At 38.7% G+C, this 19,130-nt stretch overlaps 1 protein-coding gene across 5 annotated transcripts in view; it reads right to left on the bottom strand.

The window, feature by feature from the left end:
- Positions 1-19,130, bottom strand: part of FAM20B (FAM20B glycosaminoglycan xylosylkinase) — a 41,808-nt gene that overhangs the window by 10,487 nt on the left and 12,191 nt on the right. For all 5 annotated transcript variants that reach the window (XR_004345683.1, XM_032604329.1, XM_032604295.1 and 2 more), the window contains 3 exons: positions 17,748-18,256; positions 12,482-12,568; positions 8,833-8,942 (listed from right to left, as the gene is read on the bottom strand). Coding sequence is in view for 4 of the 5 variants with exons in the window: in XM_032604329.1 (XP_032460220.1) it covers positions 8,833-8,942; positions 12,482-12,568; positions 17,748-18,124 (574 nt within the window). In the remaining variant the exon portion in view is untranslated. The remainder of the gene's footprint in view (positions 1-8,832; positions 8,943-12,481; positions 12,569-17,747; positions 18,257-19,130) is intronic.

Raw genomic sequence — 19,130 nt, 5'->3', positions numbered from 1 at the left:
GAGACAGTTTGTAGGGGTTCCCACTGGCCAAATCTGGGACAGTTTGAGCATCAAAATAAATAATAATAGTAACAAATTGTAACTGAGTAAATTAAGAGTCTACGTGTTCATAGTGATATAAATAAATAAGTAAACAAAAGTGGGGCAGGGCGACGGGAGCTCTACTCATCAAAAGAATGGCAACCAGTAAGTCTAGAAGAAATGACAGAATTAGCAAATCACCATTTGGCAACTATCACATTAGTAACTGATTCGGGTAAGAATTATCAATGAACTCTAAAACTGGTGGGCAAAAGTTTCATGAGGATAGAATATTTATATAGTTTTGAGTTTCTCCCTACAAAGTACTCAGTAATTATTTATTAGTAAGTATAAAATACTGGAGAAACCTTGCAGACACTCACCATCTTAATCATGCAACTGAATGCAATATTCTAGATTGAATCCTGGATGTACATAGGCCATTACATGGACAAGTGGCAAAATCTGAATAGGATCTATGAATTAGATAGCAATATTGGATCAAAGTTCATCTCTTCATTTTGATGGTTGAATGTTGTTGTGTAGGAGAGTGTGCTGGTAGTTGGGATATACTCACTGAAGTCTTAAGGGAGCATATAATGCTGTAATGGATATTCATGTCTGCAACCTGTTCTCAAATGATTCAGAAGTATTAACAATTGAGGAATCTGGGGGATTCTGGATCATTTCTGCAACTTTTATGTAAATATAAAATTATTTCAAAATAAAAAGTTAAGTAAAGTAATGCTTTCTTTGCTCTCTACCTCTACAAAATAATAGCCATCAAATGAGCTAATTCCCTACACCCAGAAAACCTCACATGCTCCTTTAATGATTGCTTATGTTCTCATGTATATGTGTCCTTGAAGAGACAAACAGCACTCAAACTTTTTAGTATTTCCAACCTCTGGCATAGTACACACTAAATAGAAACTAATCCACTATATACCCACCCACAAAGCTGATTCTATCACTCTCCATTACTTTACAAACTTTTCTAGGTAAAGAAGATTTGAACACTAATTGAAAGATATACCACATTTATTTTTTAATTATAAAAATATAAACTTGTAAGTTTAACTTGATCCATCAGAAATACCAAAGGATCTTTTAGAGGGTAACTAGGTATGACAATTTTAAAGGTCATAAGAAAAAATAACTAAGAACTGCTAGAAAATTGTTAAAATAACTGCAAAGAGAGGGGACTAGACCTACCAGATATCAAAACATAGTATAATGCCTCAGTAATTAAAACATTATAGGGGACTTCCCTGGTGGTCCAGTAGGTAAGACTCCACACTCCCAATGCAGGGGCCGCGGGTTCAATCCCTGGTCAGGGAAATAGATCCCACACGCATGCCGCAGCTAAGAGTCCGCATGCCGCAACTGAGAGTCTGCATGCCGCCAGAAAGATCCTGAGTGCCGCAATGAAGACCCAGAGCAGCCAAAATAAATAAATAAAATAAATATTAAACAACAACAACAACATTATAGACCAGCTCATAAACAGAGTTAATGTCCAATGGAGCAGAACAGAAAGTCCAGAAACTAAAGCTAAATAAAGAAACTAAATAAAGAAAATTTACTACAGGGAAAAACAAGAGACTCTTTAACAAATGCTATTGGGACAACTGATAGCCATCTGGGAAAAAACAACAACAACAGTGGAGCCATACTTCATTACATATACCAGGATAAATTCCAACAATATCAAAAACTTAAATGCAAAAAATAAAACTATAAAGGTACTAAAAGAAAAAAAAAAAGCAGAATTCCTCCATAATGTTGGAGTGAGCAAGGCTAACTATGATTCAAAATCAGAAAATCTATCAGAAAAGATGAACTGATTACATTAAAAACAAAAAGTTTCTGTAAGGCAAACACCCCCCCCCAAAAATAACAAAACAAAAAACTATAAGCAAAGTCAAAAGAAATTTAAAAATTGGGGAAAATATTTATATCTCATATCACAAAGGGCTATTATCCTTCTTATGTATGAGCTCCTGTAAATTGATAGGACCAATGACAAAGCTAAAAATGAGCAAAGGGGTGGTGCAGTGGTTAAGAATCCGCCTGCCAATGCAGGGGACATGGGTTCGAGCCCTGGTCCGGGAAGATCCCATATCCCGTGCAGCAACTAAGCCCATGCGCCACAACTACTGAGCCGGCGCTCTAGAGCCCATGCTCCATAACAAGAGAAGCCGCCGCAATGAGAAGCCTGCGCACCGCAACAAAGAGTGGTCCTCGCTCGCTGCAGCTAGGGAAAGCCCGCTTGCAGCAACAAAGACCCAACGCAGCCAAAAATAAATAAATAAATACATAAATTTATTTTAAAAAATGAGCAAAGGATATGCAAAGACAAAATACAAATGGCTCTTAAACAAATAAAAAGATGCTACATGTGAAACAAACAAAACCCAAAGTTTGATAATACACTGTTGTTGAGGCTAGCGGGGAAGAGGCATTCTCATACACCACTGCTGAGAATGTAAACTGATTAAACACCTATGTAAAAATGTATGTGCCCTTTGACCCAGCACTTCCACTTCTGGATATATTTGATCATGTATGAAATAAAATATGTACAGGGTAATTTTGGGCAACAGTGGTTGTAAAAACAAAATACTGGAACTTTTATGTCCAACAAGGGCCTGGTTAAATGAATTATGGTAGATCCATACAATGGAGCATGATGTCCTTTTGATATTTTTTAAAAATTGTGAGCTGTGGGAATGTACTACTGATTCAAAAAACAGAAAAACAAAACAAAACATTGCTTGGTGTAGGAAACCTGTTGCCTATGTGACAAAATCCAAACTTCTGAGTTTGGTAAATAAGACCCTTTATAACCAAATGGAGTCAGGTGTACTGGCTAAAAGTGCAATCTAAGGTCAGGTTTGTGGGATCAAAATATAAACTCTAAATAGTCATTAGACTGCAAGACATTGGGCATGTAATTTCACCTATCTAAGCTCCCTCTGTAAAACGGAGATAATGTAACAGTTCTTCCCTCCTTGGGTTGTGAAGAGTGAAAGAGACAATCCCCAGTAATGCTCAGCACGGTGCCTGACACATTGTCAGAGACCAATCAATGCCAGCTATTTATTAGGAATAATCTGGTTCCAATCTACCTTTCCAGACCTCAATATTCCAGTTTTAGAGCCATGAACCTGAGGCTCCGAATCTTTCACTATTTCCTGAATGCACCAAACTTTTAAAACTGGTTTTCTGATGACCTCGATCTCCATGCTCTCCTTGGATGAACTACCACCTATGATAATAAAATCTACAGCTCCAGCCCACACTTCTCGCCTAAGCTACAGATTTTAGCTCCTAAGTAACTAGTCAACATTTACTCCTGGATGTTCCTGTCAAGGTGAGATTCTGCACCCAATTTCACTGTGTGTGGGTTTTCCCCCACCACCAAGCAATTCTTGGACACCAGCTGGGTGTCCTACAATTTAACTTAATTCTGACACTATCTACCCGGAGATAGCATCAGACTCCACAGGTTAAGGGCTCAGTCCCATAGGACTGCCCTCCACTTCAGATGGCAATTGCAAGTCCAGGTTGTCACCTGTGCTTCTGACCAGCTGGCTATAAATTAGAGGTCCCTATGAGCCCCTGTTTGGGTTCGATTAATTTGCTAGGGTAAAGAATATACAACAGGGAGAGGACAGTCTCTTCAATAAATGGTGTTGGGAAAACTGGGCAGTCACATGCAAAGGAACGAAACTGGACAACTATTTTATAACATATGCAAAAATTAACTCAAAATGGATTAAAGACTTGAACTTAAGACCTGACACCATAAAACTCCTAGAAAAAAACATATGCGGTGAGTTCCTTGACATTGGTCTTGGCAATTATATTTTGGATTTGACACCAAAAGCAAAGGCAACAAAAGCAAAAATAAACAAGTGGGACTACATCAAACCAAAAAGCTTCTGCAAAGCAAAGGAAACCATCAGCAAAACAAGAAGACAACCTACTGAATGGGAGAAAATATTTGCAAATCATATATCTGATAAGTGGTTCGTATCCAAAATATATAAAGAACTCATACAACTCAATAGCAAAAAAATAATCCAATTAAAAAATAAGCAGAAGATCTGAATAGACATTTTTCCAAAGAAGACATACAAGTGGCCAACAGATACATGAAAAGGTGCTCAACATCACTAATCACAAGGGAAATGCAAATCAAACCACAATAAGACATCACCTCATACCTGTTAGAATGGCTATCATCAAAGAGACAAGAAATAACCAGTGTTGGTACGGCTGTGGAGAAAAGGGAACCCTTGTGCATCACTGGTGGGAACGTAAATTGGTGCAGGCGCTGTGGAAAACAGTATGGAGGTTCCTCAAAAAATTAAAAATAGAACTGCCATATGATCCAGCAATTTTACTTCTAGGTATTTAACTGAAGAGAGAACAAAAACACTAATTCAAAAAGATATCTGCACCCCCACATTCACTGCAGTACTATTTACAATATCCAAGGTATGGAAACAACCTAAGTACTCATCAACGTATGAATGGATAAAGAAAAAAAATGTGGTATATATACAATGGAATATTACTCGGCCATAAAAAAGAATAAAACCTTGTCATTTGCAATAACACTGATGGCCCTTGAGGGCATTACACTAAGTGAAATAAGTCAGAGAAAGATAAATACTGTATGATCTCACTTACAGAATCTAAAACAAAATGAAACAAAACAAACCCAAGCTCACAGATACTGAGAACAGATGGGTGGCTGCCAGAGGCTGGGGGGTCGGGGGGTGGGAGACATGGGTGAAGGGAATCAAAAGGTACAGACGACCAGTTATAAAATAAGTCATCAGGATGGTGACTATGGTAAATAATACTGTACTGCATATTTGAAAGCTGCTAAGTGAACAGATCTCAAAAGTTCTCTTCACAAGAAAAAAAAAATTCTGTACCTATATATGGTGATGTTTGTTAACTAGACTTATTGTGGTGATCATTTCACAATATGTGCAAATACTGAATCATTATGCTGTACATCTGAAACTAACATAATGTACAATTATGCCTCAAAAAAAAAATTTGCTAGGGCGGCTCACAGGTCTTAGGAAACCAGTTTACTCCCTAGATTACTGGTTTATTACAAAGGATATCAATCAAGAGCCGATGAAGAGATACATAGGTCGAGGTCCTGAACAAAGAAGCTTCTGTCTTTGTGGAGTTTGGGGCCTGGCATGGTGGCACACGGAAACTTTTGGTTCACCAACCTGTAAAGTTCCCCGAACCCCGTACTGTTGGAATTTTTATAGAGGCTTCCTTACGTAGGCAAGATCAATTAGTAACTCCAGCCATGATCAGTTATTTCCAGCTCCTCTCCACTCCCTGGAGAAAGGGCAAGGGTGCGGGGCTGAAAATTCCAAGCTTCTAATTATGGCTTGGTCTTTCTGGTGGACAGCCTCCATCCAGGAGGCATCCAGGAACCAACCCAGAATCACCTCAATAGAATAAGATATGCTCCTAGTGTTCCTACCACTTAGGAATTTACAAGGGTTTTAGGAGCTGTGTGTCAGGAACTGGGGACAGAAACCAATATATCTATTTCTTATTATTTTACACAAGGAAACAAAATATCCAAAATTAAATTCATTATCTTCCTCTGCTCCATCTCCCTAAGTCTGCTCCTTTCTATATATTCCTAAGATAGCTAACAGCTTCATTATACACTTAGTCATCCAATCCAGAAATTTAGGAGTCATTTTTAACTTCTTCCTCTCTCTCAATTGTCTCACTCAGCCCAAATGTTCACCAAATTCCTTCCATTCCAGTTCTTGAGTATCCCCTAGATGTCCAGGTTTTAGTTTGGACTCACTGCATGTGCATTTACTACAACAGCCCCCAAGGGCTCTCATCTCAGCTTGCCCTTCCCAATTCATCCTCCACAATGCTGCTACAATTAGTTTTCTAAAACTCAAATCTGATCTTTCCACATTCAAAGTCTTTTCCATGGCCTCCCAGTGCCTAAGGAGAAAATCTTTACTTCAGCTCAACTACACAGTCTCCTGAGCTTGCCATGCTCTTCTCTCATTTCTTGTCGCTGTTGTCTCTGCTCTGTCCTCCACCTAGAACAGGGTTAACTCAGGGAGCCTGTGAACTGGACGGAAACAAAATTACATTTTTATTTTCACTAACTTCTACCTGAAACTTAGCATTTCCTTCAGTTACGATGGTAGGCAGCAAACCATAGTATTAGCGTTACCTGTGACTTTCTCAACAGAAGAAATCAATAAATTTTTCATATCATATTAGCATTGTTGCAGATACTTCAAAGTATCATTTATATTTATGGTCCGAAATTATGGTAGTTACTAGATCACTCTAAATCTTGTTAATGTGTAAATAACGAAGCACATGTTACTCTATCACAAATTAGCTTTTTGTAATTTTAGGTTAAAAAATATATACTTCAATATTATTAGTTTTGTTTATAAGTCTACGTATTTTAATTTATGTATTTAAAAACATTATTTTGAGAAAGGATCCAGAAACTTCTCTAGACTGCCAAAGGAGTCACTTGCACAAAAAAAGGTTAAGAGTCCTTTTCCAAACCTAGGGTGTTCTTTCCCACTGTATCTTCCTGCAGGATTGCTATTCTCCCTTTAAGACTTGGTTGAAACTATCACCCCAGCCCTAACTTCTAGACCCCCTCCTCTTCCCCTCCACATTCCCACAGGCCCTCTCTATATGTGTGGCTCCCCCATTAGATAAAGCTCCTTGAAGGCAGGAAGGTGTCATTCATTTTTGTATATTCAACACCTAGTTCAGAGCCTGCCACACAGAGTGAAACAAAATTTTGTTCAATAAATAAATGAATGAATATACAAGAATATACGCAGATCAAATATTTTAGTCTCAAAATCTGGGTTTGAATCCTGGCTAACAATTAGCAGCTTTGTGAATTTGGGAACGTCATTTAACTCTTTTAAACCTCTTTCTCAGGTCTGAAATGTGGATAAATCTTCCCTACTTATTGCACTCTTGTCAAGAGGATTAAATAAGGTAACTGTGTGAAAGTGCTTTGTCAAGTTGCAAGGGCTATACAAAATTTAGCTATCATTATACCAAGTTATCTAGTAATACATTTTAAAAATTGTGCTAAGGTCAGTCCATCATTTAAAACCCATCTCCAGCCAATCCCTCTACCTGCCTGCTATGGACTGAATGTTCATGACCCCCCTAGAATTCACACGGTGAAGCCCCAGTGCGGTGGTATTTGGAGGTGGGATTTTAGGGAGGAGTCCTCATGATGGGATTAGTGCCTTTATAAGAGACATGATAGAGATGATTCCTCTTTCATTCTTTCTCTGCAATGTGAGGATGGATACAGGAAGAAGACTGCTGCCTGTGAATCACAAAGAGGGCTTTCACCAGAACCCAACCATGGTGGCACCCTGATCTTGGATTTCTAGTAACCAGAACTGTGAAAAATAAATCCCTATTGTTTAAGTCACACAGTCCATGATATCTTGTTATAGCAGCCAAACTAAGACACTGCCCTATGCTGTAGAGTGTATCTAGAAGCTTTTCTCTAAATGTACCAGTGCTTTGTACTTTCAGGTCTTTGTGCCCTCATTTCCATTATACTTGCTGTTATTGTGCCCAATGCCCTTCCCTCTTTGCAGCCTGGGTAGCGTCTATGGATTCTTCAATACTCAGCCCAAGTGTTAATAACCTCCTTACAAACCTTTTTCTGGCCTCTCCCTTCCCCTGCACCTTGCACAATATAGGAGAGTTAACCTTCTCTGAGTCTCTAGACAGCAGGCCTATTCTTCCCATCCATCAGGAATGCATGTTTGCCTAAGCATAAAATTGGACAAGCAGAAGTGATTAGAAAATATATGAAACAAATCAGTGACAGTGTATGCTTTTGGTTATTTGCAAGAACAGCAGAGCCCTAGCCTGATAAGTTTAAATTCTGAATGATGAATCTGTCAAAAGTGCTTTAAATATTCAGTTTCACCTCATTATAAATGTAAATCCATTCACTCTAGCAAAGCAAGTTGAAGTTCATCTTGCAATGTCTATTTCAACAGTCATATCAACGCAGAGTACTGTGTCATTGAAAATGGCACCCTGAGGAGGCTCAGACAAGAGACCACAGCACCTCTGAATTCCTCCCATTCTTACTATGTCTGCAAGGAGAACAGGAGTGAGAATTCTAGCCCAGACCCCTTACCTCAGAGTGTGACAACGGAGAACAGAGGCCAGAGGGATGGCAGTCAATTCCACACACAAAGAGTTACATAAGCTAACCTTTGCAGAGTAGGAGGAGGCAGTGGTGATCTTCCAGGCCCAAGGGCAACCCTACAAGGGAATTTCTGACCCTCTTATAGAGTTGCCTTAAGGTTTGCTCAATTCTCAGGAGATAGGAAACAGTTCCCAAGAAAGTACAGGAGTATGAAAAAGACCACCAAGGCAATGATACACAGACAGTAACTGATTCAGACCAAATTTTGAGTTTGAGATTTAGTTTAAGATCAAGCAGAAGGAAATTAAGTTATCCCCTAATTACACTGTCGTAAATGATCTCACTTCCTATCAGAGACACACAAAGCGTGCATTAGGGAAAACTTTCAATTTCCTGCCATCCACCTTTAGATCTATTTCCCCCAGTACTCTGAGAACAAGTTGCCTGATTTGCTTTTGTAGTCCCTTGAGTTCTTCAGTTCCTAAAAGTCATGAGCCAGCTTGCTCAATGATGCCCCATTTAATTTATTAACTATTCCCTTACCTAAACGTCCTCTATAACCTCCTTACCTACAGTTAGGAAGGTGCTCAAGAGCTGCTCCGTGGCAACAGGCTTGATCTCTGTCCGCAGATTAACAAATCTGCCAACCACCAAGGGGGCTCGGCGGAAACCCAGAATCCTGGTTTGGAAGGTTGAACAGAAGAGAAAAATCTTTGGGGATATATTTTAAACAGTAATCTTTTTTTTTTTTTTTTGTGGCTGCATTGTGCAGCTTGCGGGATATTAGTTCCCCAACCAGGGATCGAACTGGGCCCCTGGCAGTGAGAGCGCAGAGTCCTAAACACTAACCACAGGACTGCCGGGGAATTCCCTAAACAGTAGTCTTAAATATCATGGTTAATCATGTTAGGTGTGTAAAGGTATTGCTGACTGCTGGTAAGTATTTTTTAGAGGTACATATATTTGTGAATTTAATATCAAGATGTAAATAATTTATGTAAGACAAATCTAGCAAAATGTGAGCAATTGTTAAACCTAGGGAGTGGGTATATGGGTTCACTATACTATTCTTTCTACGTCTGTTAGAAATTTTTCATAACAAAATTTTAAAATTTAACGAAGCATTAAAAAAAAATTGGGCCTAAACCCATACAGGGCTTCAAACCTTTACATAAAACATTGACAGAAAACTACACAGATTAATCTAAAAGGATAAACTCACAGGACAACTTAAATATAGATACATTTGAAGATACTTCTAATGGTCTAAAAGTGCAACCTTATCGTTGAGCACCATCATTTTTTTAAAGAAAGGAAATTTTCTGGCTAAAAAATACATACTCGCTGAAGAAAAGCTGGAGGGGCAGGATTTGGAACACACAGAAAATTTATGGGAGAAAATTAAAATCATCCATAATTCCACAACCGAGAAGTAACTACTGCCATTTCGGCATAAGACCATTTTTTCCTTCACATGTATATATAAACACATACTCACTCTTGTGTATATATACACAATTGAGATTATGCTATATGCACTTCTGTCTCCTGCTTTTCACTCATCATTGTTATCATGAGCCTTTTCTCATGTTATTAGAAAAGCCTTTAAAAATGTGCACATGGGGCATATGTATATGTATAACTGATTCACTTTGTTATAAAGCAGAAAGTAACACACCATTGTAAAGCAATTATACTCCAACAAAGATGTTAAAAAAAAAATGACTGTGCAATAAATAATCTATTGTTCAGGGCTGCTGACTGACTCTGTCCTAAACTCATTTTCAGAAAAGCCACAAAAGCAAGGAGATCAATAGATGTCAAAATAACATAAAAAATGAGAGAACTTCCTGAGGCCAGAGGAGGTGGTTAAATCCTAATGTAATGGAGAAATAGCAACCCAGAGCAGAAAAGTATAAGGTGGGAAACAAAGTGAGGAAGTATTTTTTCTCCCCATTGACTGTTGTCAGGCCTTCAAAGAACAGCAGCCACTTAGTGCTGGGAAGCCGTGTCCAGTGGCACCTGAGCTTGGATGGGGCAGTTAATAAAAGGGGTAGGGGGACTGGCCACAGAATATCTTTCAGACTTTGAGGGAGGGAAGGGCTTTAAAATACAAGACCCCCAAAGCACAGGTGATAAATTGAAACGTTACAGGGACTTCCCTGGCAGTCCAGTGGTTAATACTCGGTGCTTCCACTGCAAGGGGCACAGGTCAGATCCCTGGTCACGGAACTAGGATCCCGCATGCTGTGTGGCGAGGCCACAAAAATAAATAAATAATTAGAAACATGATTATATTTAATTAACATCAAAAGTAATTTCCATACAAAGACCACTTCACTCTAAGTTAACAGGTGTTGTGCTGTGAAAAGGAGGTACTAATCTCTACCCATAATTGGGGGAATATAAAATAACAATGAGATACCACTTTACATACATTAACTAAAATTAGTATGTTGGATAATATAAAATATTGGTATGGATATGGGAAAAGGATCTTCATGAACTGGTGTCCATCAACAGAGAAACAGGAAGGGGTTTAGGGATGAAAAAATAAGGAAACAAACAAGGTCTTGGAAAGACTGATTCTAACGTGCAATTAAGTGACGAGTAGGATTTACCCAACTCTTTCCCACTAGGCCTTAGAAGAGGCAGTGAAAATTCACGGTATTGTGAACAAACATGTATTTAATTCTTCCCTTTCATTAGATGTTTAGATTGCTTCCATATTTTCACTACTGAAAATGCTACTAGCTAAGATCTTGGTGTATGTATCTTTGAATTTCTGATTCTCTAGAGTACTTCCTAGAAATATCTGGGATGTTTGTATAAAAAGGTAGTTACTCATTCAAAGGGTATGAACATTAAGGTTTTTGATACATAATGCCGGAGTTTTTAGAACCAATTAACAATGACACAAGCAGTATACGAATGTCAATGTATTCCTGCCAATAAAGTATTATCTTTTTTCTAATCTTCGCCATTTTCAGTAGGAGAAAATAGTATCCCATTGTTTCAACTGGATTTTTTTTTTTTTTTTTGGCCTCGCTGCATGGCTTGTGGGATCTTAGTTCCCTGACCAGGGATTGAACCCTGGCCCACAGCAGTGAAAGTGCAGAGTCCTAACCACTGGACCACAAGGGAATTCCCTGGATTTTATTTTATTACTGGTGAAGATGAACTCCCTCTGTCATATTTATTAGCAATCAATAATTTCTATTCAACCAACTGTGTTCTTAGGCCATTTTCTACTAGCGTTTTAGAGCATGTATAAGATTTTCTAAACATTTATATATTAAGGCTATTAATGCTTAGATTATATTAGATTCAAGTATTTTCCTCCTAAGTTTGTTTGCTTTTAAATTTTGTTTGATGTTTCTTGACATATGAGTTAATTTTTTTTTTAAATTTAGTTGAATCTATTGAGTTTTTTCTTTGTGATTTTTAAATTATTGCTTTTATGCTTAGAAAATCCTTCCTAATCCAGAAAAAAGACAAAAATTCACCTTTATTTACTTCTGGTTTCCTTATAGATTCATTTTTAAAATATTGTGAATAATTTATTTTAAAGTCTACCAATATGCCCTAATTAAAGAGCTGATCAGAGTAGCAACTGGGATACTAGACAATTCAGTTACAAGGATCCTGACTAGTAACTTGCTACCAAAGTATTAATTTTCCTAGTTAACTTATATATTTGGAATTCACATCTATTTTCCTCTTAGAATTATCCTGGTTATTGAAGCTGTGCATATTTTATATGAAGGACAATAAAATTCACATATATGTCATGCTACATGTTTTTAGCATATGAGGATAAGTGAGTATTACTCAAAACAAAACAAAAATCAGGACTGCCAGGCCCAATTAATGACCAGTTCAATTTAGGGACTTGAATTCAAACTCTGGTTTTCTTCCTGCCATTTTATTTACCAAGAACATCTTTACTCATGCTAATGAGAGAGGGCATAACAGAATGAAATGACCTAAAAAAGCCTGGAGTTAAGACATTTACTTTGGTATTCCTAGTACCACCCAAATAATAAGGAACTCACACAAATTTAATGGAATTAATCAGTTATCTAAAGTAGGTAACAAGTTAAAGTTATTAGATTTCGTTTTTTTTTATTACATTCCTTTGAAAGGCATCCACAAGTCCTCTCCAGGATATTCCTAAAAGGAAACAAAACGAATGTAACCCACTGTGATTACACATACCTGTCCAAATGAAAGGCTGCTACCTCTGCATTGTGTCTATCATAACCAGCATAAGGTTCCCCTTCTACCACATAGTCTCGGTTATACCTGCAGAGTGAATAGGAAGCACAGATGTAGACATGAATTACATCAGTACCAGAGGCGACAGCACAAGAGGCAGAATAGAAATTTGCAAGCCTGATTTTGCTCTAGAAAACTTCTCTGTCAATCCTGAGAACAGTCACGGATTAGCATAGATCACTGGTTGACGTGGTGAAGATGAAGTGGAGAAGAAAACTAGAATTATACATCTACCTCTGCAATCATTATATGAATAAAACACAGATGTTATTTTTACCCCTCTAAAAGACTTTCAATGTAGCTTAAGTAAAACTATAAGGTACTTTTCTGGAAGGTGAGGACCATCTTTGTATCTTTAGCACAGTGTTAAGCCTATAGTTCATGCTTAATAAATGTCTACTGAAATGTTTATTAGACTAAGCTGAAGTAAAAGGAAAATATGGCAAGGCTTACCAGAATGGCTATAGCAAGGCTAATTAGAGAAGTTTAAATTTCATGGGGAAAAAAATGGTCCGGATATGCCTCTGTTTTTGTTAACAAGGAGGCAAAGGTACATTTGCCTTCCCTGTTAATGGGAAGAACTAGACACAATTCACCTATGACCTCTACTGTTCGCTTGCATTTCCTCAACCAAAAGGAGACGTATCAGGCTTTACAAGACAGAAATAAGTTGAGAATGATGTGAAGAGGAGGCACTCCACTAAGGACACTTGGATCTCCAATGCTGAAAAGGCCATGGGGAATTTGGAAACGGTACTGTACAAGGCAGTGACCTTCAACATAAATGACCACAGAGTACAAAGTAAAACCATGTCCACCAAACACATTTTCAAATCAAAGTGATGAAACATTTATGTTAGAAGACAGACACGCAAAACCACCTGGTTGGACACCAGTTTCTTCCTAGCATGGTCAATATACTCAAACATATTTTTTTGTTTCTAGTGTCAAAGCATCATTTAGGCTGCCAAGGATTACACCTGTTACCTCCAAATTAAAAATCTCAGTTTTTAAACAGGACTGCAGCAAAAGCTGACACTATTCAAGCACTTCTCTCTCCACTACAGCTGCAGGCTGTCCATAAAGCTGGGCGACAGTCCTTGAATACCTTATTTCTCAGGACTCCAGAGGAGCCACAGGAAGATTTGTGGTGCTGTGCTGTCCACTCCTTTCAGTGAAACATTAGAGAACTTTCCAGTACATGGAAAGGCTGCTTGTAGTGAAATGTAAAACCCTACAAGAATCCAGGAACTTTGCGAGTAGGCTGGAGAAACAGGGAGGGAAGGAAAAGGGAAAGGAAGAAAAATCAAAATGAAAGAACTGCATTGGAGTCCGAAGGTCTGAATCCTTAGTTCATGCTTTGGTTATGAGAAATACGGAAAGTCAGAACCCTGGATCTCATTTTCCCCAGCTGTAAAATGAGTAGTTGGACTAGTTGATCTCCAAGGTCCCTTTCAGCACTTCCTAAGATCAGTCACTGACTTCTATCCACCCCCAGGCCCTTGCCATCTTGTTCCTTTCCCACCATAACTGCAGTTTTTGCCTGTGAAAATCAATTTACTTCCAGAAAGGATACAGCTATTGGGTTGGCCAAAAGGTTCGTTCAGTTAGTGAACACGTTGTTCAATAAAGATCTTCGTGAAAGTGAAAAATGTCTTTTTTTACTTAAAGCCCCATTAACGTTTTGGCCAACCCAATATACTGAAAAAAATCACTTTTATAATAATGTAGTAAGGAAAAATGTGCAAATAAAGGCATCACTGTATTCCTATATATTTCATGTACTATACAAATCTTCCATCTCTGGCAGGAGGACATGGACAACCAGGCTCCAGAAATGCTGAACCACAAGTGGCTGTTAAAGAAAGGTGCACGTCTCGACTTAGCAGAAAGGTCTTAGATCCTCCTCTCAACAAAGCAATCCATCTTAAGTCACTGACAGAGCAGCAAAATTCATACAGTAACTGCCAATAAATCACTCCTATCCTTCTGGTGAAGGACATCAGAATGTGACCAAGAACATTAATTTGCACCTACACTAGGACTAAATAGTCTCAGAGGCCCGCAGGGTCAGAATAGCAATTTGCTGGGTGTTTGGGGGCTGGAGTCAATTTCTACAAGCACTTAAATGTGCACCCACTTTCCCCACCCCGGGAGAATGCCAGGTGTAATCAGCCCAGGTCAGTGTGTGCAGTGACTAGAGCGCTATCACCTACTGCAGGTGCCCGACACCTTGCGGGAGGTGGGGCAGGAGCATCTCTGGAGCTGGGCATAGACAAGGGCTCTTCAGAAGGTGAGGGGGGAGGAAGGGGCCGCACTGACAAGAATAAAGAGCTGGGTGTAGAGAGGAGGACCAGGCTGTGAGGGGCTGGCCACTAGGCTGTGCAGGCTGGGTTTTGTCTGGTGAGCAATGGGAATCCCTGGACGTTTTAAAGTTGCGGAGCACAGTGATTATATGGGTATTTGGGAGAAGAATGAAAGTGGATTTCAGGATGGTCTGGAAGAGGAAAGTAATGGGAAGGCTGCAGTGGTAGTAAGAGACATGAGATAAAGCAACAGTGACTAAGGTTAGCTTATGCATTTATCTGCTGCCACGTCCACTAGTCACCAGTCTGGCCTCTTCCTCCCTCCAGTTATGCTTTGTCTGAATACCCCAGTCCTATCTGCAAAGCACCTGGACTAATACTAATGTTGCACACCATCAGTAATATCTGCCTTCTAACACTTCCTGCTGTCCCATCTCACCTTCAATTCTTAGTGTACAAATAGTGGGTGTGGAGAGGGTATCCTTTTATTTAAACACAAAATGCCTGCAACTCATCTCTTTTTACATGAATTTAATTTTTGTTTTTAGTCTGTCTTCTTTCCATCACTCTGCTTATGCTGTGATCTCTCAGGCTACAAATCAAGAGGTCAAAGATCATATTTCAAAAGGAAAGTAGCAAATTTTTGATGATGAGTGATCCATGTCATCTCTCTTACAGGAAGGCAAACAAATTTAAGAGAATCACACATGTGTGGCAGAACACAAGCTGCTCACACTCTGACATCTCCATTAGTTACTGCAGGGTGATCTTGTCAAGTTATTCTTTCTCAAGTTATTCTAAGTCTCAGTTTCTTACTCTGGAAATAAGAACTGTAACTGCCCACAGTTGTGACAAAGGTTAAAAGCATTAACAGATACAAAAGTACTTAGTGTAATGCCTGGCAAATGGTGTGCATGCAACAAATATTAGATCCAAGTCCCACATAACTATGCTTTTTCCTCATTACCTGCCAATCAGACTTTCTATTCTCCAAAAGTCTACTGCATTTTAAAACTTTCCTAATTTCCACATCTTCCACACACCATACTGCCCAGTTCCAGGCAAATGCAGATCCCTTCCATTTCTGGAATTCCAATAATATTAGCTCTCTGCTTGCCTATTATCTACTGATATTTGAGCCATGAAGGGAGCTAAGCCAACTACTCTGGTCACAGTTGGTTTTTGCACCCCTTCACCCCATATTTCTTCTCCCACTCCAGCAAGAGCCCCAAAGTCATGTGTTACAATTTTCTCAAAAGCTCTACTGAGGAATGAAAAAAATGTTTAGTACACAGAAAATTTTCGACATTACAAATTTTGAGAAAATCCACTAGTAACTAATACCTGTCAAAAGAATATAAATCACCATCATGTTAACCTATTTCAAATTCATATACAAACAGAAAACTTTAAAAAAACTAATTATACTATAGAATGGCCACACGAATTATCTCTGTAGATCCTTAAAAAAGTCCAAAGGGATCACTGTCTAACAACATATGATCCAGCCCTCTCTAGTTCAAATTTGGACTGAGGCAACTAAAATGGCCCAGTTCTCTGCTTAAAACAGGTAAAAGAAACAACAACGAGATATCACTACACACATATTAGAATGACCAAAATCCAAAACACTGACAACACCAAATGCTGTTGAGGATGTGGAATAACAAGAACTCTCATTCGCTGCTGATGGGAATGTAAAACGGTACAGCTGCTTTGGAAGACAGACTGGCAGTTTCCTACAAAATGAAACATACTCTTACCATATGATCCAGCAATTGTGCTCCTTGGTATTTACCCAAATGAACTAAGAACTTACATCTACACAAATCCTGCACATGAATGTTTATAGCAGCTTTATTCATAACTGCCAAAACTTGAGTAGGTGAATGGATAAACAAACTGCGGTACAGCTATACAATGGAATATTATTTAGGAAAAAAGAAAAAGAAAAAAAAAGCTATCAAGCCACAAAAAGACATGGAGGAACCTTAAGACACAGAGAGAAGCCAATCTGAAAAGCTTACAAAAGGTATGATTCCAACTATATGGCATTCTGGAAAAGGCAAAACCATGGAGACAGTAAAAAGATTAGGGGTTGCCAGTGGTTCAGGGGGAGGAATGGAAGGATGAATAGATAGAACACAGGGGACACTGAGGACAGGGAAGCTATTCTGTATGATACTGTAGTTTATTGAAACTCTCACAGAATGTACAGCACAAAGAGTGAACTTAATGTAAATTATGGACTTTAGTTAATAAATTAATATTGGCTCATCAACTGTAACAAATGTACTAATTTGATGGAAGATGTTAATAATTGGAGAGACTGGGGAAGAGAGGGGAGGGGATATATAGGAACTTTCTGTACTCTCCCCTTGATCTTTCTGTAAACCTAAAATTGCTTAAAAAATAAAATAAAGCCTATTAATTAAAACAAAACCAAAGCTCAAGTGAAAGAATCACAGCTTTAGTGCTAAAAAGGACTTAAATCACCCATCCAAAACCTACTCCAACTCTGGGGAACTCCTACTCCACAGCATCCCTGACATGTGGTTGCCCAGTCTTTAATTGTACACTTATGGTGACAAGTTACTTATTTCCTAACCAATTCATTTTGTATCTCTAACATCTGGCACATAGTAGATACTTGACAAATTTCAGAATCAAGGATGGCTCTAACTGTAAAATGTGCAGTCTAATATTGAACCAAAACATATTCCTATAAATTTCCCTTACTCAAAGAATCATGGAACATTAAGAGCTAGAAGAGACTTCAGAGATCTTCTAGTCTCTCCTTCCCATTTTACTGAAGAGAATACCAAGAGAGGGAGATGAGCACTCATATAAATCCCAAGTTACAACTAAACAGCACAGATAACTTCAAGATGAAGACTTACCGCTTAGGTTTGAAGACAACTTTCTGTCCTCCTTCAAGTATCAGTAAGGCTTTCAGTTGTGTCCCTTTATAACCTACATCAGCTTTAATGATTTTCTTGGTGGCCATGGCATGCATGATTGCCCCCAGCTCTGGTGTCTCTTCAGGGTACACTTCCCGGGGAACCACCCACTGGGATGCAATCTCCCAGGGAGACTGCAAGGTGTGGTCCAGCTTGGACACCAGCTCTACCCGCAAGCCAGCCATCATTCGGTGAAAGGCCCTCTGGTCCTCCCGGTTGGCAGCTGATGTATCTAAGTTGTCAATCAGGAAAACTTTGGTGAAGATAAAGATGACAAGGAGAATTGCTAACAGCACGACTCGCTGCTTTAGCTTCATGTTGACCTCTTTTCCTTCTCCCCTGACTACTCTCTCTCACTTATCAAGGAGAGCAGGTGGTGATTGTCAGCAAGGAGATTCCATGATTATACACACTGGTCCATTTCTTCACTGAGGTGCCTCCCACAATTCCTGCAAGCCCAAGTATAAAGCACAATTCAATCAGAATTCTGTCCTTCCACCCCTGAATCTTTTGCAAGCCTCAAATATATTACTCACCATTTTAGCCTTGCTAATCCTATGCCCGAGAAGACCCAATAATTTAAAATGAACTGGTCCAAGGAAGGACCTAATAGTTAAGAACCGGGTACATTGAAAATTTAAAAGCAAATACTACTGTTTTAATAGGGTGCAGAGCCATCTAGGAGCCATTTGGATGGCTACCAATTCCTAGAAACCAAAACAATAGGAAAAAGCACAAAAAAGTAAAACATTGAGATATGCATAACTCCTTAACTTTCATTTTTACCTTTCAAAATCCATAAAGGACTTTTGAATATCCAAAACCACCAGTATTTGGTAACTTTTCAGTTATCTCCTCCAAATATAAGTTTTATGACACGTTATAACACAGGAACTCCTAAAGATGCCAAAGAGGGTACAGAGGAGAGTAATAACTCCCTCTCCAAATTCAAATACCTAGCAATCCTGGACATGTCATATCTGCTATTCATGTATTTAAATACAACAAACACCCAGATATATATCTCTACTTAATCAGTCTTCTACTAATTATTTTTCAAAATTAAAAACCCTGTAAAACATGGATAATCAAATCTGGATAAATTAAGTAAAGGAAAAACATATCCCTATACCATCTGGCTATTAGTAGAACATGACCAGAAAACTAATGAAACCTGGTACTAGAGCAACACTATGAAATCTGGACTGGTCAGGCACATAACAAAGATACTGATGCTACAGACATAAAGAAGTGCTGCTTCCAGTGTGGGGCACAACACCCTCTGGTCAATTCTGAAGCTAAAAGATTCCAAATATAAGATTT

Source organism: Phocoena sinus, chromosome 1, assembly GCF_008692025.1.
Source record: "Phocoena sinus isolate mPhoSin1 chromosome 1, mPhoSin1.pri, whole genome shotgun sequence".
Taxonomy (NCBI): domain Eukaryota; kingdom Metazoa; phylum Chordata; class Mammalia; order Artiodactyla; family Phocoenidae; genus Phocoena; species Phocoena sinus.
The sequence above is the reverse complement of the archived record's forward strand: the minus strand, read 5'-3'. Positions and strand labels throughout refer to the sequence as shown.